Source organism: Mytilus galloprovincialis, chromosome 8 (assembly GCF_965363235.1).
Source record: "Mytilus galloprovincialis chromosome 8, xbMytGall1.hap1.1, whole genome shotgun sequence".
Lineage (NCBI taxonomy): Eukaryota > Metazoa > Mollusca > Bivalvia > Mytilida > Mytilidae > Mytilus > Mytilus galloprovincialis.
Genome location: NC_134845.1, coordinates 62,049,466 through 62,075,095, shown reverse-complemented (window position 1 = coordinate 62,075,095; position 25,630 = coordinate 62,049,466). Strand labels below are relative to the sequence as shown.

The 25,630-nt window shown below is 32.2% G+C and overlaps 1 protein-coding gene across 3 annotated transcripts in view; it reads right to left on the bottom strand.

Moving 5' to 3' along the window:
- Positions 1-6,145: 6,145 nt before the first annotated feature.
- Positions 6,146-25,630, bottom strand: part of LOC143042346 (allene oxide synthase-lipoxygenase protein-like) — a 36,766-nt gene continuing 17,281 nt past the window's right edge. Inside the window, exons 7-16 of one of the 3 annotated variants that reach the window (XM_076214622.1) lie at positions 25,112-25,201; positions 22,034-22,130; positions 17,965-18,082; positions 17,502-17,594; positions 16,702-16,762; positions 15,289-15,427; positions 14,306-14,403; positions 13,427-13,603; positions 12,761-12,924; positions 6,146-9,300 (exon numbers count right to left, since the gene is read on the bottom strand). In XM_076214622.1, coding sequence (XP_076070737.1) covers positions 9,171-9,300; positions 12,761-12,924; positions 13,427-13,603; positions 14,306-14,403; positions 15,289-15,427; positions 16,702-16,762; positions 17,502-17,594; positions 17,965-18,082; positions 22,034-22,130; positions 25,112-25,201 — 1,167 coding nt within the window. In that variant the 3' untranslated portion in view covers positions 6,146-9,170. Of the gene's footprint in view, positions 9,301-12,760; positions 12,925-13,426; positions 13,604-14,305; positions 14,404-15,288; positions 15,428-16,701; positions 16,763-17,501; positions 17,595-17,964; positions 18,083-19,884; positions 20,220-22,033; positions 22,131-25,111; positions 25,202-25,630 lie in introns of those variants that run through there. The other 2 variants (XM_076214623.1, XM_076214624.1) reach the window with 2 other exon arrangements.

The window sequence follows — 25,630 nt, the reverse complement described above, 5'->3', positions numbered from 1 at the left end:
GTTTTATTTACGTTCTGCATTTCTGGCCTATGTGTTCTCAATCGGATAATTTAAAAATGTTGATGTTTTGCCCTTTATTATCTTACTGTATGGTATGGGTTTTTTTTCGTTGCTGAAGGCTGTACGATCATTTATCATCCTTACATGCCAATTCACGTAAGACACTTATCTATATTCATATGACCCTGTTTTACTATCAAGCATAATTACACCAAAACAGTGGATGTAGCATGAATATCAGTTAGGCCAAAAAATCGATCGAAAATGAACTGACAGTGTATCAATTATACATTATCTTTTCTTCTTATACACGTTATACGTGTGATAGAATAAGGTCATTTTATCATATTGTCAACCAGACAAATCTTTTATAGCAACGAAATACATGTTAGTTACGTAAATACACAAATAAAAATTATAACTTAGTCTAATGCAATTAATCATAAGTCTACTAGACTAGAATACTTCCATTAAGATACATGTACGTAAATATACAAATAAAAATTATAATTTAGTCTATAATGAAATTATTTATAAGTCTATTAGACTAGAACACTTCTATTAAGATACGTAATTACACAAAGACAAATTATTATTAAGTCTAATGAAATTAATCATTAGTCTACTAGACTAGAACACTTTCATTAAATACGTAAAGACACAGATAACAATTATAACTTAGTCTAATCGAAATTATTATAAGTCTACTAGACTAGAACACTTCCATTAAGATACGTAAATACACAAATAGAAATTATAACTTAGTCTAATGAAATTAATCGTCAGTCTACTAGACTAGAACACTTTCATTAAGCCAGAAGTAGATACATGTATCGGACCATAGCACATACAATGAATGCTTACAATAAATAAACTCATCATAGATACATGTACCAGGATTACATTTTTTGTTTACGCCAGACGCGCGTTTCGTCTACAAAAGACTCATCAGTGACGCACGAATAAAAAAATGTTAAAAGGCCAAATAAAGTACGAAGTTGAGTGAGAATAAATATTCCTAAAACAAAGTTCGGTATGAATTATTTTTTTCGTAAAGACGTTACTAAGGTTTCCGTTTCAAAGGCGTTTACTGGATTAACACAATTACAAACATTCAATTTAAAAAAAAAAGTTCGCCTTAATTTCTGACTCATCAGTATGTAAATTAAGAAGTTTGATGCACAACCTAAAACGGTAGACATTTTTAAGATTTCGGTTAAAAGTTTGAAGTTCTCTATGCTTATATTAATATTCCCCCAAATAATATTCAACACGTAGTTCATTGGTTCGCTGTACGGAGATGCACCTAGTAAAAGAAAAGGGAGATTCTTATGAAGGGAGTAAATCAAACTCTCGTAGCATTCACTGTAATTGAGAATTAACGTGATCATGACGATTTCCGCTTTAATAATGTTATCGTAACAGTTTAAAGTGGGTTTTATTCTCGAGATAGCCTTACGGTAGTTTGTCTCAGTTAATGATGACAACTTTTCAAATAGGTCTTCTATCATATTTTCATATTTTTCTTTGATTCTGAATTTCAGTTGCAGTCCATAATATTTGTAAACCTGATTTTCAACATAATCGATTAGCCAATCAACGTAGTCCATATCAATCGATTCCGAATAATTCTTGTTCTCACATACAGTTTGTACTTTGTTATTCAGATGTTCGATATCACAAAATTTTAAATCTGATAAAATAGTCGTCAAAACACTATCTTCAGCCCTTTTGAAGCAAACAGTGGACTCTTTCTCAATTTCGTCTTTCACTTTATTCCATGCAATATTTTCCTTTCCCAGATCTGAAGCATAGGTCGTGATCACTGATGTATTTAGGACAAGTCGAGGTATTTCCGAAAGTATGAAAACTATCATCACTGTGACGATAAGAACACATGACTTCTTTTCCGACATCGAGGCTGACGAATGTCTCCTTACTCGTTTTCTGGTACACAATATAAAAGTTATATAGCATGATGATACTAGCATTGTACATAGTGCAAAAATTAATAGAAGACTGAATAAGATTGGATAAAATGTTAGAACGTAACCCTCAAGTATTCCGTTGGGTTTTGATATATAACACGCACTATCCGTCACACGTTCAAAGGAAACCACTAACATTCTAGGTACGCTGATTGCTATTGCAACAAAAAAACAAATAAAACATATGATAACCGACTTTTTATTTGTTATTGTTGTGATACTCCAGAACGGTCTAAGTACAGCGAACATTTTTTGTAGTCCGAGCGAAGCTGTCAAAAGAACAGAAACTAGATGGAAGCAGTCGGCTAACTGGGTAGCACAGTAGTGTATGACACACAGTGGGTATTTGATATCCAATAGATTTTTAGTATCTGTTATGTCAATATTGATGTCTCTGATTTCCTCCAAGCTTGCAATGGGTATGGTAAAATTGTTGTTGGAACCAGGTCTACCAATATTTTCATAATAACTTTCAAATATCGGCTCGAACCCATAAATACTCAATGCAGTCAAGCTGTCGGCTACAGCAAGTCCTTGCATGATAATTGTTGATGGCGTCTTGATAGCCTTATCGGAAAGACCATAAAAGGCAAACAAATTCATAATAATAGCAAGATATGTAATAGTTGGTCCAGCTATAATGTTCACTAAAAACGGGATCCTCGAGAATATAATGAAATACATCTTCTCCTTTCGCCGGATATGCTAAGTACCAGTTTGTAGCTTTTAACATTGTTTGGGGTCTGGATTGGGTGTACAGAATAGAGAATAAAGCACCATCATATTATAGAAAAAAAGACACGCAAACATAGAGAAAAATAGCCAAAAACAATTTTGTCAAAAGAAATTAATGATGTGCTACAATATAAAGAATTAATAGAAAATAATAGACAGAATTTTCAAAGAATAGAGAAAAGATAATGACAGAAAAAATTTAAAAAATAAAGAACTGAAGACCCCCAGTCATACCTCATTATAGTTTAACATGTGATTATATATGTTCATACACGTGATACATGACATCGAATTATATAATTATATTATTAAATATTAAATGTTAAAATCATTACAAGTTCAAAATATATGAAGTTTCAATGAGGAATTTACTAATTAAGAATTAAGACACAGAGAATTATAAATCTAAGTGCTAATTTTTCAATAGTTTATGCCATGGACAAATAAATAGAATTTCTTTATATAAGAAGGAGTAGATGATATAAAGACAGGTATTAAATTTTCATATCAAAATGAAAACTAAATAGTAATTATTACAATAATAACTAAGTTTATAACATTAAAAAATAAATATTTCCGAATTCTGAATTCCGAATTCTGAATGCTGAATTTAAAATTACGAATGTTGAATTCTGAATTATAGGAGAGCCTTGTCGGCTTTCGAATATAACGAATATGTGCTCACAACAATATTTGTTGAAGATTTATAATTTGACATGAAGTTAGGTCTACTATCAATACAGTTTGGTAGATTATTCTCCTTAGCTTGTATTGTACACAAATATTTGATGTTTTTGTGTTTCAACGCAGCTTTAAGCACCGTTTTTTGGCTATTTTGTGGCGGTCAGTTTTTATTGGTGGTGGAAGCCGGAGTGCCCGGAGAAAAACCCCGACTTTCGAAAGGAATGCTGACAATCCTAATCAATTAAGATTGAAGTCGAGTGCACCCGTACGAGCGGAATTCGAATTCACAACCTCAGTGTTGACTGGCTAGTGATAATAATAGTAACTATTTAGACCACCCGGCCACCGAGACCCCTTGTTCTCATACTACACTCGAAACCGTAAGCTACTTTCTTTCTTGATCATGAGTTTACGGTAAAAAAAAAAGAATGCCTTGAGGTTTGCGATCGTGGATTTTCGTTTTTTAAAATAAAATTGAGAATGAAAATGGGGAATGTGTCAAAAAGAATTTAGTATATTTAGCAAAAATCATCTCAATCAATGTAAATTTCAATCGATACGATAGATCAGAGCTGGATTCATTGCTTATTATCTTGGTTACTTTTTTATATACACGGCGGTGTGCTTGGTAATGCAACTATAGAAATATATCTACAGTTGTACAGTTAGGGAGCTACCATTTGATTTTTATGGGGGGCTAGGATGAAATTTGAAAAAAATAGGCAGGACAGGAGTTTTGAGTAAAAAAAAGGCAGGATGAGACACTTTGCAAAAAAAAAAAAAAAGGCAGGATGACAATTTAGGTAAAAAAAGTCAGGATAAACTAATAAAAAAAAGGCAGGACCGAATAGAGTGAAAAATAAAAAGACAGGACAGAGATTACAACTAAAAAAAAAAAAATGCAGGACACAATTTTTCATCCTAGCCCCCCCCCCCCTAAAAATCAAATGGTATCTCCCTTACAAATTGGACACACAATTTAAAATATCCCCCAAAGACGATCTTAAAGCTTTAAAACACCGGACGTCTCACAAAAATGTGGGATATGGCTTAACATAATACATAGTAAGGATGTACTTAGGTGAAAATAAATTGAAAAGATATAGAACTTATTAAAATTGATACTTAATCTAGAATCTGCTTAGATTTTGGTTATAACCTTTTTGTGAGCTATTGAAGTCTGATATGAACAATATGTGGGTGGAATGGGGCAAAATATTTTACTATGTTTAGTAGGAAAAAACACAAGAAGAACATCTGACAAAAATTTCTAAACCTGACCCGACTACATTCTGTTCTACTTTTGAAATTAAAAACAACGTCCGTTTAATTCGTCTAGGACATTTAGAATTTAGAATACTTAAATATGTTATAACAAGCTGTATTAAAAAAAATTAAGAGTTCTTTAATATCCACGAATTACTGAGATGTGATCATTTCAGAAGAAGTAAATTACAACCCTTAAATAAAAACCTGTTAAATAATGTCACAGTGACATTTTATTTGCTGATCTGATTTTTATTTGATGGGTAATTTCGAAGCAATTACGACAAATTATAGTTAACAACTTCATGATATAGTTTTATTGCGTGGGTTGTGCATATACTACGTGTACTCGCGGCCGTTCAACCACACTCCTACTAACAAATTATATGTCTTATAATAGGAAATTGGGTTTCACTACTTCTAAATTATGTTTGAATATTTGTAATATTTAAAACGAACACATGGAAATAAATCTACATGTAATGTATTGGTTCAACAAGTTAAACTTTGAAAAACACCAAAATGTTTACACCTCCACACGGAGAGAGTTACTAAAATAGCAAGATATGTAATAGTTGGTCCAGCTATATTGTTCACTAAAAACGGAATCCTCGAGAATATTATGAAATACATTTTTTTATTTCACCGGATATGCTTCATCTAAGTACTAAGTAATTTATTGCTTCAACAAGTTAAACTTTGTAAACACCACAATGTGTACACCTCCACACGGAGAGAGTTGCTACAATAGCAAGATATGTAATAGTTGATGCTTTTCCATTTGGCTTTTTACAGTTTTTAGTAATCTACTGTTTATAATGGTCAAGCATGCAGCATATTTTTTAAGATCAGCATAAAGCGAGAATAACTACTTTAAGAAGTCGTCTGACGATTTAGGACATGTTGACAACTTTGCATATCAGGTAGAATTATTTTTTAAAGCTTTGAAGGTAATACGCAACACCAGAAAAAAATGTATAGATCGTCATTTAGGGCAATCATTTCTGTGAGGAGTCATCTGACAATTTAAGGTAATGTTTGACTTATTTGTAGAAATGTTATCTCTTTTATGTTATCATGGTAATATATTTCAGGATGATAAGAACCAATCTTAAACAATTGATAAAGATATATATTAGTAGATATACCTAAACATTTTTAGTGTTTATGTTCTTTTCAACTATTCTCTATTATTAATTTTCAGGACAAAACGTCCAGTTTACCTTGTATGTTTTGTTTTTATCCATGTTGATTGGGAAGCAGGATCATCGGACGCAAATACCCCGATTATGATATCGGCCAGGTATTAAAAGAATGTTTTTCTATTAAGTCAACGAAGTACTACGGATGCCAAATGATAAGATGAATTTACTTAACCATTTGGAATGTTTTCAAGATTCTATTTTATAGAGGGTGTTAAAATGTGATGAAATGACAACACGCAAACAATATTTCTATGAATTGTTTATTACAAAACACATATCTCAGAACAAAAGTGAAATGAATATTCCATTGAAAATTAGGGGAATAGAAACATTACGACATAGAGCTTTGAAAACAAATGTTTCATGTCCTGTTTGGTAACGAAAAAGATTTTATTTCATTATTTAGTCACGCAAAAATGGTGTTTCCCAAGAAAATACCTCTGTGAAATGTCTATGCAAAATTTACAAACGGATAGACCTTATCGTGATTAGCACATTTTTCCTTCCATCAAAATTTTGAGGTCTTATGATAATCAAGACCCATACATAATCCTTCATTGCAAGATCGTATGTTTGTTGCTCATTTACACTTTTCTAATTTATATTTTATAAATTTCATTCTTAAGGATTATTCAAATTGCTTCAATTAAATCTTTCGTCAATAAATAGTTAGCGTATAAGGCATGTAATTCAGTGGTACAACATGTAGTCGTTGTTTGAGTATATCACATTTGTTTGTCTTTTTTCGTTCATCATTTTGTATATATACATCAGGCTAATAGCTTAATCGTTTGATTTGTTTTACATTTGACATTTTGGAGCGTTTTATAGCTGACTATACGGTATGTATTTTACTTATTGTTGAAAACCTAATATAGTTGTCAATGCCTGTGTCATTTTGTCATTTTTGGACAGTTGTCTCGTTGGCAATCATACCAAATTTCATTTATTTACCAAACGTTGAATATGAAAAGTAGTGCACAGCATTATTTTTTATACTTATAATCGAAAAATGAAATTACTGACCCATTGATTTATAACTATCCACCATGGTATTATAAACTGTGATTAATCAATTGACCTATAAAAACCTATTCCAGTAACCCGAATGTTAAGCTCAATTATTATGTAGATTAGAATCAAATAGTGAGCTAGTCCGGACATATAGCTTGTGCTTATGTTATTCTGCCAAGAATTACAACGTTTGTGTTCTTGCATTGGTACATGTATCTTATACATTATCGTATTTGTTTTCTAGTTAATTGTGTAAAGCCCCAGTTCCACTAGACCTCGATTGCACCACGCTCTCCGCGATCTAAAATAAATTCAGATCGTGGTAAGCTCACAGTATGAGCGGCATGAACATGTAAATGTTCGTTTCAATCACGTTGCTACTACGTCCTCGTTACGCTTCTACAACGATCCCACTACGATTATAAGATTATACAACGTTCTCATCACCCTCATTCTGCGACCTCAGTACGGTTATCACGATTTTTCTACGCTTATCACGTCCTCACTACGACCATACCACGAGTTATCCGATTGCAACACGATCTTACCATGCTTCTACATGTTCTACTGCGATTATAGCACGCTCTTACCACGACTATACTACGATCATAACACGTTCATACCACGTTCTTACTATGCTCCCAGCAATAACGTGAATACCGTGTTCCATATAAATACTGTATCATTCCTTCTTTTTTTTCATTGATAGAGTTTCTCGGAAAAAACGCAGTCACGCTTCCAAAATCTACGTAAGGGTAAGGGTAGAAGTAGAGGGTGAGCTACAGATCTGATAGTAACGAATCTTGATCCAGAAGCTGGTCCATCAAAATCAACTGACGATGCTTTAGTGAACGATAGTAGGAATGACACAGATGTGTCAAGAATAATTGAGCCGTTGGCGATAAAGGACAAGAGGTCCATATTACATACAGAAAAACAAAAGCTGGAGAAATTTTATATGACAACGACAATGATCATGATGATCGTAGTATGAACGTAAGAACAGCGTGATGAGGACGGCATAAGCGTACTAAAATCGTACTATGGTCTTGAACAGCGTTGTATAAGCGTGATATAAACGTAGTAAAGTAGTCGTGGAAGCGTGCTTGGGCCGTGGTAAAAACGTGAGGGTCGTAGTGAGGTCGTAGTTAAGTCGCTGTGAAATCCCAGCGCAGTCTCCCCGACTAGAATCGCGCTTTTGCTACGATGTCGCCAAGATGGTACAGCGACCTTTGCGATCTTACCACGACCTTAATGCGCTCTCACTGCGCTTTTACTACGACCTAATTTCGCCAAAAATACACCCCGATTGTTTTGAACATGTTCAAAGCTGGCAACGCTAATCACGATAATGAAGACATCAACACGACCTTACAACGTCCTTACTACGATCTACACGATCGCACTATGATCGTCAAAATATTAATTTTTTTTCACAGACTGTAGTGCTATCGTAGCCTAGTGGGACTGCGGTATGAAACTACTTATAATTACGAATAATGTGTTTGATTTTTATATTATTTAATATGATTAATTTAACATGTTTAACAGTTTATTAAAACGTTGCAATGCACATGCTCAATAAATACAGTATACATTGAAAAAATATTAACCACACTTATTAATTCAAAAAAGGACTATAGATTAATAAAACCAAAAATAGATCAAATTGTCGGGTAATAGATATCTTTCATGAGTATGAATACACATTTAACTATTTGGTCAAATACGGGAATACAGTAACACAGGCAGCTTCCTGTTTGGGTCAATAATAGTTTTGTTATGTAATAAAGAGAAAAAAAATGAATACATAAAAGCAATGCATGTGTTTGATAAAATTGCTGTTAAATGTCGACCGTTCTCGCTTAAAATCCTGAATGTTATACAAAGTTAACCGAGCTAGATAAACTAATTTTTTTTTTCATTGAACTCTATAAACTGTTATGTTTGTTGTCTTGTAAATAAAGAGATATATGCAATCAACTTTTTAAAGACATGAAGTGTACTTATTTATACAAGATTGACGAAAGCCTAACCCATGTTATTTTTTAAAACAATAATAAGGAGAGTTAGAAAGATTGCCATACAGTCGTACATATCCAACAGCGACCAAAGGGCAACGCTGTAAACAACTGTAGTGTTCAAGATCAAACTCACAAATGTTCTAATTAATCCTCTTTTTCCAAACGGCTAGCTACTAAAAACAATGTTTTAACTAATATATCAACTAACATATATTGTTGTTATATGTTGATGGCATTTACAACCACTTTGTTTTTTATATTGCAATTGAATTCGGAATATTGCTTGGTAAAAGTCTAGTATATGGAATAAAATTTGGATTCAGGTTTCCTGCTCTGTTCCGCACATTAATCCCCTCTTCAATTAGGACCAATTGTTCTCTGAACCTATAATATAAAGTTACTTGAAAGAAATGTGTTTGAATTCAAATAAATACGTATATCTTTTAAGAGAAATATTTAATAGGATGCACTAGGAAATTGTTGTGAAATTATGCTGAACTAATTTTGGAATCAAATAATATGACCTACCTCATTTGTAAATGCGTGTTTGTTTGTTGGCCTAATTGAATAAGAAGATATCGAATTATTGTAAATGAGACCAATTAACATGATAGTTAAAGCATCCATAGGACATTGGAAGGCCGTCATCGTAGAGCAAACAAAAGGCCTAAAGAACGTTTTGTTTTGTAAAATTTTCTGACAATTGCTTTCTCAACAACTCTTTCTCTGACATTCAAAACTTTGGATATCTAAATAATAGAGTTAAGTGCAAAGTGAGGAAACATATGGCGTAAAGCATAGTGAAATAAAAGTCCTTGGCATATCAAAAACATTTTAAAATTAAAAGGGAACGCCACCTGATTTATGCTTGACTAAATAAAAGACTTTTGAATTTTGTATTTTTGTCTCGTTTTTGAATATGCGATTTGTTATATTTGTTGTCATTTTTGCTTGATTTTATAGTGATTTGGAATATAGCACAATGTCGACTGATATGCCTCTATTTTTGACATTTCAACTATTATATCTGTTGATTTTGTTAACACATCGTTTTTAATAAAAATAGAATTTTATGCGACTGTCATACAAGTAAGAGGTTTAGCTAACTATGAAATAAGTTAAATCCAACATTTTATACATAGGAAATTGCCTGTACCAAGTCAGAAATTCTACAGTTGTTATCCATTCGTTTGATGTATTTGAGCTTATGATTGTGCCATTAGCTTAGAAACGTGATGTTCCGAATTTTACTCGGAGATCGGTTATTTTGGTATTTTACTTTTGACTTTGGATTTGAAAACAAAGAACCGGGTTTAATATGTTTTTAATCGTTTACACATTTCCGAACTATGTGCAGTGGTGTAAGGACACAACAGCAACTAACTAAAATAATCAGTCAGAAAAATTCTGGGCTCAGAAGAAGGACACTAAGCACACAAAAAACCTTAACGACAAAAAAACCCAAATATATCCCATGTAGCTGACTTAAGAATGTATGCACGTACTGAAATTTTTTTACATGTACCAGTCTATACAAATTAATAAATAAATATTTGTTTCAAAAACAAAAGTAGAGACTCTAACGAGCTTGTGTCGCTCACCTTTGTCTATATGCATATTAAACAAAGGACACAGATGGATTCATGCCAAATTATGTTTTGGTCATGCTGATGTGTTTGTAGATATTAGCCCACCCCTGTGATGCAATTTTACTTTACTGAACACTCTTGCTGTTAAGAACATATCTATCTATAATGCACTTTGCCCATGGCCAGTAGTTACAGAGAATAACATTTTGTAACAAGAATGTGTCCCAAGTACACGGATGCCCTTCTCGTACTATCATTTTCTATGTTCAGTAGACCGTGAAATTGGGTTAAAAACTCTATTTTGGTATTACAATTAGAAAGATCATATCATAGGGAACATGTGTACTAAGTTTCAAGTTGATTGGACTTACACTTCATCAAAAACTATCTTGATCAAAAACTTTAAGCTGAAGCAGGACGAACGAATGGACGAACGAACAAACGGACGAACGAACAGACAGACGAACAAACAGACAGACGAAAAAACGGACCCACAGACCAGAAAACATAATGCCCCTCTACTACCGTAGGTGGGGCATACAAATTTACCAAAATTTACAAAATTAATGAAAATTGTTAAAAATTTACTATAAAGGGCAATAACTCCTAAAAGTCTTACTTTGCTGTACATTATTGTTGTTTACAGTTTATCTCTATCTATAATAATATTGGAGATAATAACCGAAAACGGTAAAATTTCCTTAAAATTACCAATTCAGGGGCAGCAACCAAACAACCGGTTGTTCAATTCATCTAAAAATTTCAGGGCAGATAAATCTTGAACTGATAAACAATTGACCCCCCCCCCCCGTGTCCCGTCAAATATGCTCTAAATGCTTTGGTTTCATTTTACCCCTATGTTCTATGTTTAGCCATGGAGGCCATCTTGGTAGGTTTGGCGAGTCAACGGACACAATTTTTAAACTAAATACCCAAATGATGATTGTGGCAAAGTTTGGTTAAATTTGGCCCAGTAGTTTCAGAGGAGAAGATTTTTGTAAAAGTTAACGCCGACGGACGACGACCGATGACGACGGATGACGGACGACGGACGCAAAGTGATGAGAAAAGCTCACTTGGCTTGGGCCAAGTGATCTAAAAACAGAAAAATTTCCTTGAAATAACTAATTCAGGGACAGAAACCCAAGAACGGGTTGTTCGATTAATCTTAAAATTTCAGGGCAGATAGATCTTGACTTGATAAACAATTTTACCCCGAATCAGATTTGCTCTAAATGCTTTGGTTTCAGAGTTATAAGCCAACAGCTAAATTTCACCCCTATGTTCTATTTTTAGCCATGGCGGCCATCTTAGTTGGCTGGCCGGGTCAGCGGACACATTTTAGAACTAGATACTCCAATGATGATTGTTGTCAAGTTTTGTTAAAATATGGCGCAGTAGTTTCAGAGTAGAAGATTTTTGTTAAAGTTAACAGACGACCCCGGACGACGACGATGACGGAAGATGGACGCCAAGTGATGAGAAAAGCTCACTTGGCCTTTCGGGCCAGGTGAGCTAAAAATGAATTTGTAAATATCCAATAGATTGAGCCATTATGTGGACAGACTTTCAAAAGATAGCATTGGGCATTGTCAGCATTTAAGCATCGATAGGATGTGTTCTGGCAAACAGTCTTTAATCTCTGCAACCATACAGGTTGATAAAAAATAACATACATTTTATCTGATTACGACATTATTTAAAAACCTTATAGCAGTATATAAGTGTCAACTTTAGGAAACACTTTATTCAATAAATCAACAACGTTATGTACTGACCGGTTGTGATACCATGTTTGTAATACATTCTTAGAGGTACAAGCTTCCAAACCAAGAACTAAAAAGGAATTCAAGAATTTCTCAATGTTGTATGTAACGAGTGTCTGAATACAAATACGATTTTTTTCTTTTATGCGATGGTGATTCATTCTCAATCGTTTTGTTCCTGTCAGTACTGAACGTTGACTTTGCATCAATGGCAAATTATAATAAGTAGGTCATTGATTCAGTAATCGTCCATTTCTAAAAATATCTAAAAAAAATTACTTATATTAAGTTTTTTAGAAGTAAGTTAAACTCGATTGAATTCCGTGTTTGAAAAGAATCGGAGGACAGGAAAATTATTCATGAAAAAAAGTCAAAGCATTGGAAAATTTACAAAACACTAGGCTAGAATCAAAGCTTATTAAATACATTTGCAATAGCCGAAGGTATTTATAAGATCGAAAACGTTACACTTCTTTATAATCTACTTACGTATTAAGGATTGTGACTGCATTTGGGTCTTCAATTAATTGAACTTCAGACTGTCCGAGTGGTTGTGTCGTTTCTTGACTGAGAAGAGTAAAATTTGTCATGATGTCGAATGTTTCTCTGACTGATGGAAGACAATTTAGTACAGCTTGGTCTTCTACTAAACTCTTAAAGAAAAACAAAAAAGAACATTTTAATTAATCCTGAACATATGAATTTATTTATTAGCAAAGTTGATGCCATGTCCCATTTTACATGTGAAACAGGATCTGCTTGACCTTCCGCAGCAGCTGAGACCCCCCCCCCCCTAGTTTTTGGTGGGGTTCGTTTTGCTTATTCTTTAGTTTTCTATGTTGTGTCAAGTTTCTATTGTTTGTCTTTTTGTCTTTTTCTTTTTAAATATGGTGTTGTCAGTTTAATTTCGATTTATGAGTTTAAATATCCCTCTAGTATCTTTCGCCCCTCTTAAAAGCATGGTCCTTTTTTGAAAAATGTGTTAATTTAATCATCAATCAAATATCATAAAATACCTTTCAACTAGTTTCAATTAGAAACAATAAAGTGATTGTTTTTTTTTATATTTTTTGTTTCGACCTTTAGAATATGGAGTGCTTACATAAAACACGTGACTGTATAATTTACCCCAAAAAATATAAAAAAAAACAATACCGTATTTTGAGGTGGTTCTCCATGAAGTAATGTTGAATAATTTGGCGGGAATCCATATTGATCATACTGTGGAAAATTTGTTGCTGCATGCATAACCGAACATATGAATATTGTTGACGTTAGGGTATCAACAAGCTGACCAGTTGTGTCAAATCTGCCGTTGTTTCCTGGAACTCCCTGTAAAATTAAGTATGATAGAGGATGTATTTTCTACCGACAGAACAGTCATATTTCACAAGGAATACCCCGTTGCAAAAATAAATAAGCCTAAATAAATCAGTTATTGGACTTGTCTGTAGAAATTGCAGATTCATTTTGAGTATTAAAGACAAATGTTACTCACTGAATGGCAAACTTCGAAGTACATGTGAATGGTCGAATTAGTCCCAAGTGGAAAGCAGTTTTTGTCGTCTTCCGTTACGTCGAAGTATACATCATGCGCAATAAAACACTTATCTTCCAATCATGTTTCTTATGCTGCGACAAGCTACTTAATTTAAGAATTTTATAGATTATTTTTAATCTATCTCTAAATGAATTTCCTTTTTGGTCAACCATCAAGTTACTCTCTTTTTCACATTTCTTATATCTACACCAAAGCATGGGTAGGGACAATTCAGGATCCATCAGGCTGTTAACATTGATTTTAAATGTGATTTTGTTTGTTTGCTACATGTATGCATACTACATTGAATTCCTTTATTAGATGTGAAAAATTACGATTAGATGGCAATAACTATTAATCGGGTCAATTCATAATGTTGATCATTTGACATTTTTTAGCATATCTAAGTCTAACTTTTTTCTATTTCGTCGTTAGGGGAGACTTTAACATGTTAAAAATTGGCTCTTACATTAATAATTATTCTATACATTTACCTGCATTCCAATTCCTCCGTTTTGATATGCACGTGGCTTAACTAATTCTGTGTAAAACGCCTGTATTTCAAAGTCGCCTAATAACCTATTTCTGATATCTGCAATCAAGCAATACAAATACAAATGCTTTCAAAGATGAAGTGATAAGTTCAGATCAAACTAATCCATGTAATCAACGACAGTTCATAATTCATGACGTATCCACTACTAGTTCAAAACTACCGTCACACAAGTGAACATTATTACTCATTTGATGACAATATACGTAGTTCAAGATACTAGTAGTTGAAACATTTTTAACGATCACATAACTAATGTATGGACTTATGTATTATGCAGACATGTTTGTCTTACCAACAATATAAATGTTTCTGATCAATCTGAAGCACACTATTTAAGATAGGTGTATAACTAAACAGTTTAAAGTCATTTATTAAACTTCATATAGGACAACTGCAAGTCGCGAATTCTTATACGGACGAACACGAACTAATGGGGATAATATTTGTTTTATTGTAAGATAAGTTTGTGAAATTTTTTGATTTTCATTTTTTATAAACTCACAGGTTCATTTGATAATAAAGCTGCACTAATGAACTACTGCTTCGTCATCACATCTGCTTCCCTTTTGTATTTCTATTTAATTTCGCAGTATGACATTATATTTTTGCAACAAAAATTCCATCGTAAAGCAGATTTACAATTTTAAAACTGTAAATATCACAAATGAACAACGACGTTATTTTGTTTCTTGTGAAACTAAATAAAAAGTGCAAGTCAGTGGTCTTGGTTTGTGAGAATCCTTAACCCTAACTGTAAATCTAATGAAATTGTATAAAACAAATTATGTGTTGTTTGTTTAGGTATTTTGATTCATTGACTACGAAACAGAATTCGTTACGTAAAAAATGCAAACTGTTTCACCTCCTTCAAAAGGGTAATAAAGTGTAATATTTAAATTTGACCAGTTAAAACTAACTTACCATCGTCATCCACTCCTGAATAATAGTGATGAACATATTGCTCTACATAATTGTGTATAGCATTGTATAGTCGTAAACCATCTTCGGCATAGAAAAATCCAGGTATGTTAACCTGGTTATCTCCACCATCACCTGTTAGCTGCAAATACACTTAACTATCTCTATATTGTATCATATATTGTTAATGGACGTGCAAGAACTGGGTATTGATGAAACGACAAATATATAGAAGCACGTTGAAGTGTGATCAGGATGCATATTAATCTGACCAATCTGTCTTAAAAGACTAAACAAGTTTAAACAGATTTTGTAATTAAATTAAGCTGCGGTTATCTATTTTCAAAATGTAAAAAAAAAACGGTTTTTCATGTTCATATACTGATGTTTAGATTTTCAAATACATAAGAAATGAAATATATTTACTAAAGGGGGATATACACCACTGTAAAAGATACGTGATAACAGTAATATGAAAGACACAACATTTTAAAAAGTAGAAAAAATTATTTCCCTAGTTAACTATGATTAACACCTCCTTCTTCGATACAGATTATCATGGTGGCATAAATCAATACTAGCATCTTAAATTGTTCTTAGCTAATAATTGTCTACTTTTTTTAAATTTTGTGTCTTTCATATTACTATTAGGGAAAATGTGAATTTAAGGACTAACATCAACATTTAGTCATAATGAAAATTAACCGTGTTATCATTTAATAAATGATTGTTGTATAAAAATTCAAAAGCCAAAAAAAAAAATCAATTTACTTATTTACAGAACCCCTGAAACCTTATTTGTAATGTGTAAGTCATAAATCGTTTTAGTTTGCACTGTCATGATAAGGTTTTGAGCCTCTTTTCTTACAGATTCTAATTTCAAATATCCGACTTCAGAGGGTCCCGATAAAAAATCATCCACAAAAACACCTCGGACGCATACAATTTATTAAGTGTTGTGGTTTTTCACTTTTTCACATTATGATACTTTATTCGCTATCCGTATAATTACGTATCCTTCATAACTACAACTGACTTTTAAAACATACTTCACATATAGAAATCCGAGGTTCAGTAGTTGTCGTTTGTTGATGTGGTTTCTTTTTCGTTTTTTATATGGATCTGACCGTTGGTTTTACCAATTGAATGGTTTTACACTAGTTATACATGTTGTATTTTTGGGCCCTTTATAGTTTGCTGTTCGGTGTGAGCCAAGGCTTCGTATTAAAGACCGTACTTTGTCCTATATACTTTTATATATTGTGATTTGGATGAAGCTTTGTCACAATGACACTCATACCACATCTTCTTACATCTATACACAAGTTTAAAAGCATGCAAGCATACCAAACTATTTAAGATTATATCTAATTAGAAACGTAGTGTAACATTTAATTCTATACAACATGTACTTACACCTCTATTTGCTAGATCTCTTGGAAACGTGCCATCGATATTCATATTCCAGTCGCCCAACCTATAAATACACATGCAAGAATCTACACCTAGCCATTGCCTTTGTCACCCGGATAAATATGTGAAGGATGAAAATATATCTGTTTCAACCCAACATCCTTTTCCATTTTTCAAGAGACGATTTCATTTGGCTTATTCAATTGATTTAATAGTGTTTAAATTAATGTTGACTGTTATTTACATTTTTACCTTTTATGCCTTTGCTTTGTTCACAAATAGTTGTAAATATAATGGAATGTTGTGCAACTGTCTTACAAGTGAGCGGTGAAGCTAGCTATATAACCTGGTTTTATCCACCATTTTCTACATAAGATAATGTCTGTACCAAGTCAGGAATATGACAGTTGTTATCAATTCGTTTGATATGTTTGAGCTGTTGATCCCTTTTGTATTTTCTTGGAGTTCAGTATGTTTGTGATTTAACTTTGTATTACTCCAAACTAGAGGCATAAGATTTTGAGAAAACAAATGTATGTTACAACTAATACCAAAGGAAGCCTGGCAATAAAAGGAAACCAATTGAACAACGGAAACAAGTACCATATCCCTCTCTTGTTATAGGACATTTTTAGAACAAATAGTTGGAAGAGCCTTGTACTTTGTCTACTCAAACCTCCCGATGTGAAGGCGATGTTCAAAAGATATAAGTTAAAAAGACAACACTCTATTTAAAATTGAAAAAAAAAACAAGATAAAACATGACAAAATACTCAACAAAATTGTATACAAAAGACACATACCTTTGTTTAATCAATTGCAAAACTCCAGCTGATTGAATGTTCATAGTATTGTCTAGATATCCCCCAGGAATAAACAGTGTTTCGCGTGCCAACCTGCAAACATGAATATCGTTTAATAAAACACTTTGTTCTCGTCAATTGAATGAAAAAGAAGAATGCACCTTTACACACGATAAATAAGGAGGAGATACACATTTGAGAACAATATCTTTTTCGTATCTAAAAATAAATGACATAATCTGCAAATGTTACTTTTGAGTTAAAGGTTGCCGTTTTGCACTAAATACAAGAACTTTAAAGCACAAATCAGACAAATCCTAAGATAGACAAATGAAATGACCGCCCCAAAAAGATGTTCTGACCATCTGTAGAACTTGTGTTACAGATTTGTTGTGTTTTCAACTTTAACTTTGCGAAAACAATATATCCTTCCTTTGTAAATTGAACTAATTGTGTAACTTACTCGTTGATAGCAATGTTGTAATAGAAATGTGGTACAAGCAATTTATAAATCGGATGTCTTGATGAAAGATTGCGGTGTACACAAATAGCAATGCCTTCCATTAATAAATGAGTTAGTCCTGTAATGAATTAACATTGTTATATAAATGGAATAAACATATTTAAATTATAATTAGTGTAAATGTTTGGAAAACTTGAAGACCGTACATAAATATGATACAGCAATAACAACTGAATGTTCTTCAAGTTATAAAAATACCATATAATTTAGGAAAGTACCGTGTAATTACATGGATAACATTTGAATAATGCAAATTGATAAATAAACTGATCAGATCAAATTGAATTAATTGAGAATGTTAAATACAGTGCTTAACTATATTTTCTCTTTTGCATTTTAATTTAAGTATCCAAATCTTTACTGAAGATTTGAATATTTCATGATCCGCTTACCTATTCGGAGTGCATGAGATAATTTTCAGCTTTGTTGAAATTGATGTAACTAAGTCTTTAGTTTTCTTTATTGTATTTTAGCAACATATTCGTTCGTCGTCTTTCTTATTTGCTCTATCAGAGTCTTTTCTCGGTTGATACATTTTGAATATGCACTTCGTATTTTACACAGAATAATATGATTAATATTGCAAGAACTACAAGAAACTCACATTAAATGTTCAATATATCAATTCAAAAAAGTTATAAACTTCGCTTTGAAGTCAAGTTATAATAATTCCTTACATTATTTAAGTCCATATATCTGAACAATTGAATATTGATACACAAAGTCATGTATGTACATTCTGATGTATTCACGACCGTTTTCCCTCTTTCCAAATGTGACCTAACTAATTATAGTTATAACAGGGTTTGTACTGACGCCGGCAACAGGAAATCTGTAGCAGGGTCTACCTATCCTTCCATACGTTCGGAAATCATCACATTTTGTTTGTGGCTTTCGTGTTTCGCGGTGTTTATTGTAATATGTTGTGTTGTGTACTATTGTTTGTCTGTTAATCTTTTTTTTTGTTCTGCTAGCTATGTGATTATCAATTTATTTTGAACTGGTCACATGTAGTTTCACTGTCAAACGATAGAGGTTTAACAGCGCTAGGTTCAATCCATCATTTTCTACATTTGAACATGCCTGTACAAAGTCAGGAATGGGACAGTTGTTGTCCATTCGATTGATATGATTTATCATTTGATTATGCCATTTGATTATGGACTTTCCGTATTGAACTTTTCTCGGACTTAAGCATTTTTTTGACTTTTGTATCTTTCGACTCTCTTTTCACATTATGTAAAAATTAAAAAATAAATTATCATTGAAACATATGCAAGAGAACGCTATCTACATATTATACTTATCTGTCTATGCATTAACGTATAAAAGATTTTTAATACCTTTATTATATTATTAAAAATAGATAGACATCGGGGTTGTCTTCTACATGGTATTACAAAAAGAGAGAAAAAGTTACTTTACGTAAATCAGTTCTAAATCATACAGTCTACTTAAACACCATGGTCGAAAATTGCATAGATAAAATGAAAAAATACGAATATCAACATATCATACAAAACAAAAAACTGAGAAACACTCATCTGGCGTATAACATTATAATCCTGGTACCTTTGATAACTAAAATCAACTTAGCCACTTAGAACCATTAAATGCAATAGTGTCCTTGTTAGTAGTAACCTTCTTCAAGACGTATATAATGAAATACCGTAGAGTAACTGCGAGATATGCATTTCGTGTATGCTGAATGATGAAGTTTTATGATAAAAAAAGGTAGACAGTTTTCATTGTAGAAATAAATCTTCTCATTTACCCATAAGCTGTTCTACACTAAACTGCATTGTAAACTTATATCGGTATCTATGGCCAATATTAGTATACATCAAATAATACAATTACCTGGTAACAAATCAAAATAATCTGAGGGCATTGCATAAACTCCGAAAGGTTTAAAACCCGTCTACTAGATGGGTGCACAGTCAACATTGTGAATCCAGACCTACTCAATAAATTTCAATCTGGAAAAGGACACAATCGATCAGAAGGTTTCTGTGAGAACGAATATTCTGCTAGATATAGACAAAAGGCCGCAAAAATCAAAAATAAATAAATAAAAAAGTTGAAAAAGTTTCTTTTAAGTTCAGACATTTTTTATCTGTAATTCAGGAACCAAAACAGAGAAATAGATTTACCACAGGAATAACAATCATTCAACCCTTGTTTTTATAATGAGTTTCTTTTACTTGCAACATCTCTCTGTAGATAGAATGCGGACTACTGGAATCGAAAATTGAAACCAGAACAAATTACGAATTTACTGACACAATCAACAAATGAGTAATGATGAATTTTAACTTAAAAACAAAATGACTTATCATAGAGACAGTATAAGAAGTTTGTTCGCCTGGCACAAACATTGTTTACGAAAGACTGATTAGTGACTATTAGTGATTATTTTTGCCTGAACGATAATGAGGGCTAAACTAACACAAATATAATGCATAACCATGTTAAAAGTGCAATGCAGTATAGCTTGCATCAATTATTTCGATTCCGATTAGGACAATTAAGGTAATTTCTGTGTCCGATGTGGACAAAGCAATTGTGAAGGTTCTTCCATGAACCTCCTTTGTTTGTTTGTAAAGAAGCAAACGGCAGGAACTGTGATTTTTCAGAGGGAGGATTTTTTGAAAAGCCAGCATAAACGATTGTCGTATCTAGGTCAAATATGTCAATTTCGGAATGCAACGCATTACAGTCATAATAAATGAATTAGTAACAACATGTGCATCATTTAAGAGTTTGGAAGTGTTACGTTGATGAAATATATTATTAAGTTATTGAATTTAGAGCATGGGTCTATTCATAACGCGAAAGAATCACGTCATATTAGAATCATGGACATTATACATCAGCTTCTCTATAATGTCTCTTTCAATGACCTACTGCCATTTGTATAGATGTCGGTGGGCATCTAATAAATTTGCTCGTATATTTATTCAGCAGTCTCCGTTCTTTCTCAGGTCAACTTATGGAAGGAAACCACTAGTAAAAATCACCATTTAAACAAGGAAACAAACTATAATAACAATACTGCTAAAAGTATACCTTTCAGTCCGATTTACTCTCGACGAATGAAAGGATATTAATAAAACTGCATTTTTAAACAAATGTATCAATGTGATTACCAGCGACAATATCCTTTATCATATATCAGCTCAAATTAAAGGTGTAAGAACCAGTCGGTATTTGTTAAACCTATTATCCCTTACACCTCTACCAAATCAAAGATTTAAAGGACGTGTTTTACGATCGCAATATTTTAAAATTAAATACTAGTACTTTAAAGGTTCTTTAAGTATATAAATTTTAACTACCCCTGTAATATTTCCTCATTTATGAATAATCAGTTTTGCCTTGTAACTTCCACTGACCTGAAAATTAGCATAAACCAAACGTTGCAAAATATTGTGAGCCTGTATCAATTGATTGGAAACATAACTTTTTAATACTGACGTGTTCAGTTGTTGATTATCAAAACACAATGTTGAGACAAACATATAATTGTAGCTCTAGATCTCCAACTGTAAACCATGATTAAAAAAGAGTTGTTGTTGATAAGGAAGCCCTTAAAACAAAAGTTGTCAGTATTGTGGAGTTGAGGTCATCCATAATAATATCTCTCTAGTTGGTTGACCATAATATAATACGTACGATACATGACTGTTTCAATTGTCGTAACAAAATTTTCCTAGAATGTGACCACAAAACTAAACGTTTTAACGAATTTGTTCATATATGAATTACATGACTGGTGAGTAAATACTTTAATTACTGGAGCACATGAGGTCACTCCCGATTTTTGTTGGCATGATCAGTCTTATTTTTTTTTATTTGTATTATGCAGACTGTTAAGTGTCTCAAAGTAATTTGTTTCATGAAGCTGTCAGTGTAGATTCGGATCAGGATTTAGAAAATATTTTCAATATATTCTGACTCTGTCGGAAAAAACCGTTTAAAATGGAAAACAAATCTAAATTATGCATACCTAAATGGGTAACGCTAAGTTGCATCGATGCATCTGCTAAATTGGCCCACATCTTAGCTAGTCGCCACGCGTTTTGAGCGTTATCTGGTTGAAACACCTGTAGTGAAAACTCATGCATTCAGAAAAATCAGAAAATTGAAAATCAGTAATATACTTATGAATCAAGTTTCAGCTACTTTTATCAAATTTGTATCTTTCAAAATTGATTTTAAAATTTCAAATTAAGTGACCTCACACTGAACAAGTGCAATACAAAATAATATATATAACGAATGTCAAGTTATACATGTTATACGATGCGTATATGTATATATCAAAATACTGCATGTCATACCAAATAATGATTTCAGTTAAACTTATAAAATTTCAATACCGATTATCATGTCTGTGACAATATGCAACAACAATGTTCTTGACGACAGACACTGTGGTTTTTAAAGTTGGTGACAAAAACATAATGATGAAGGTGTAAACAATAACAGTGTCCCCAAAACACGGAAACAAACTCATTTTCCTCTAGTGCATTTTTCAAAATGTTAACTTAAGTCTTTTTATCTAACAGTCAGATCCTAAATCATGGATACTGACCCAATCACACAAACTTGTCGTAAAGGTATAGCATACTAAATGCATATACTGAAACAAGGTTTGTGATTTGCAATAAATGTGTGTTTTTTTTTAAAAAGGGCTTTGCCTTCAATGAATGTACTTCGAGTTCAAATTAAAGTATTAAAAAGGCCACACCTTGGGTCTCTGTTTACAGAAATCGAATGTGCTAATATGTCGTGGAATTCATTTTCTTAGTGAATATATAAGATCGATTTCGAATCTTGATTTCGAGATTGTCGTCTGGTTAGAAGGTAGGTTTTTGTTGTTGTGAAAATTGTTTTTGTTTTGTGAAGAACCAGCTTTTATAACGTTAACATCGGAAACATCCATCATGTTTATTTTACATTGACCTCCTTTATACCAACATTTTGTAGTGTAACATTCATTGAACGTGATAATTATGTTAAAACTGTTTTTATTATGGTAGGTAAAATCATAATAATTGGTTATTCCATTAGATCTTATAATAATGCCTAATTGGCTTTACTAGATATAGTTTTTATTTTAGTTGGTCATTTGAAAACTTTCCCTAAATTTGGTTATTAAATGTATTGAGTACTTTGAGTGTTCAAAATAGTCATGTTAGATGTCTTCGGTCAGTAAAAAAAATTGGGTGTTGCAATGTTCCTGTGAAATGCATCGATTCAATAAAGACATCATTGGAACAATATAACAGCCAAACTTTGAAACCCTAAAATAGTAAGCTATAGGAATATATTTTAAACGGGTACTGTTCTTTTTCAATTAAGGTAATTTAAATTCATAATGGATAAACCATAAGAAAGGTAGAACAAAAAATATGAATCTCAAAATCTGTTTGCATGTTTCATTTTGTTGCTCTCCAAAGCTTGCTTTTCAACATCAACCACGGCTCTGTGTTGATGGCCTTACTTTACCCTATAATTTTGCATGTACATTATCATGTTATGTCTTGCAGGGAAAATTCGTCTCATTGGCACTCCTATGTTATGAAATGATTTAGGATGCTATTAGAAATAATTAGAAATTAAAATAAAATAGATCTTTCCTATGTTATGAAATGATTTAGGATGCTATTAGAAATAATTAGAAATTAAAATAAAATAGATCTTAGTAAAACAAAAATATATTTCTAGTTGATTAGAACAGTAAATGTAAAAAGAGAATATAAAAGGCCAAAAAAATAATAATATAATGATTAATCATAATTATTGATTAGGTTGCCGGACAGATTTATGTCATTGATATCACATCCAAGGTTATAACCATATTCATAGAATTGGAGATGAGCTTTAGCATCGTGAATATTCAGTAAAACATAAAGGCACACCACCTGTAATGCATGTACGTAGATTTATATATACAAAATAATAGTTAAAATCTAAATCATCTTTTATTGAAAAGATCAGAAATTGGAATTCAAGCAAAATATTATTTCATTTGATTTTAGAAATATTAAACCGGATGTTTTTCAAACACAAAGAAGTGCATTTTGCTTATCATGGAGCTACAAGTATTTTAGCAACAAATTACATGATTTGCAAGAAAGGCTCAGTTTACACGGGAGAGAAATAATGTCAGGTATTTAACAGAACCGATACAAAATATTTAATTAGGTCCTTGACAACACAATTTTCCTGGAAGCAGAACTGAGTTCTTTTTATTTACTTTTTGAAACAGTAAGCTAGTTTTATTTATTTAAAGTTTAGATACATGCATTTAAGATTAATGTAGGAAATAATTCATCAATTATAAGAAATAAGATATTTTATTACATGTAGATAATTCAATAATGTAATGTATCAATTTGATTCTTAATGTAATAGCAAAAGATATACTAAACTGTATATGGATTCAACATCATAGTATATAACTTCATGCGATCATTCACTCCACGAACAATAAATAGGATGAATGGAATTAAATCAAAAGCAGATGTTATATTTTTGTGAATTTACTTGAAATAGTGGTGAATTGATGCATATAAAAAACATAGTTAATTGACATAGAATTTACTAGTTTAATTCAGAAATGTACGAAACAGAAATACTTGTATTTTGTCAAAAGATCGTACTAATAATATGTATAACTTATGTATTGTAAATATTTTGATCAAAAAGGAAAGAAAAGAAAGTATAAATAAAAACATCATTTCCCGGCCAGTAGCACTCAGTTCGTTTTATTTATTCTTTAAATGGTGTGAGTCCCACTCTTGCTGCCAATTCAGTCCATAGCAACGATATGTAGTCCCCAGATGTCCAGACATAATTCTAACTACAAGAACCGTAGGAAAAACTTGGCAAACGAGTGAAGGAAAATTACCATGATCATGATTATCAGTATAGAAATCCTAAAGCACAATCATAGTTCTATCTCATAAGTGGCTCCCTGTGAAATATCCCTTAACAACGACGATAAATACCTTCACAACACATACCACATCTACTGGTTTATAATGTATACAATGTATCATATACCATTTTCACTTACAAATTGTCCTCCATTAGCTGGATTCAGATTAATAGCAACAGGATGAATACCGTTATTTGTTCTTTTGAATAGCACTACCGGACTAGGAACCTAGAAACAAAAAAATGTGCAGATTTACATAGAAAGTTTTTTTTCCAATTATATCTCAACTCAAATAAACGAATGTTTACCTGTATTGAGGCAAAATTGAATATAAAGCTAAACAACATCTAACAAATAACAACTACTGAGCCAAGCTAGTGGACATGAATGGCGAAAAAAAAATATAACCTTTAAAACGAGCTATATATTTTATGACAAGGAATTAATAGTGCTAACAGAGTAGCGCATCATACCAAAGATAGATGGCATTCCGGTTTTAGACTTATTTCACAATTACATGGCCAGACATGTATTTCCTTCTTTTTAAATTGTTGTGTTTGACTTTGAATGTTTCTAAGCTTTATATAATCATAGTTAAACGTGACATTTGTCAGACAACTCGTTTATGTTGAATAAACGAGAATATAACTTTGATTA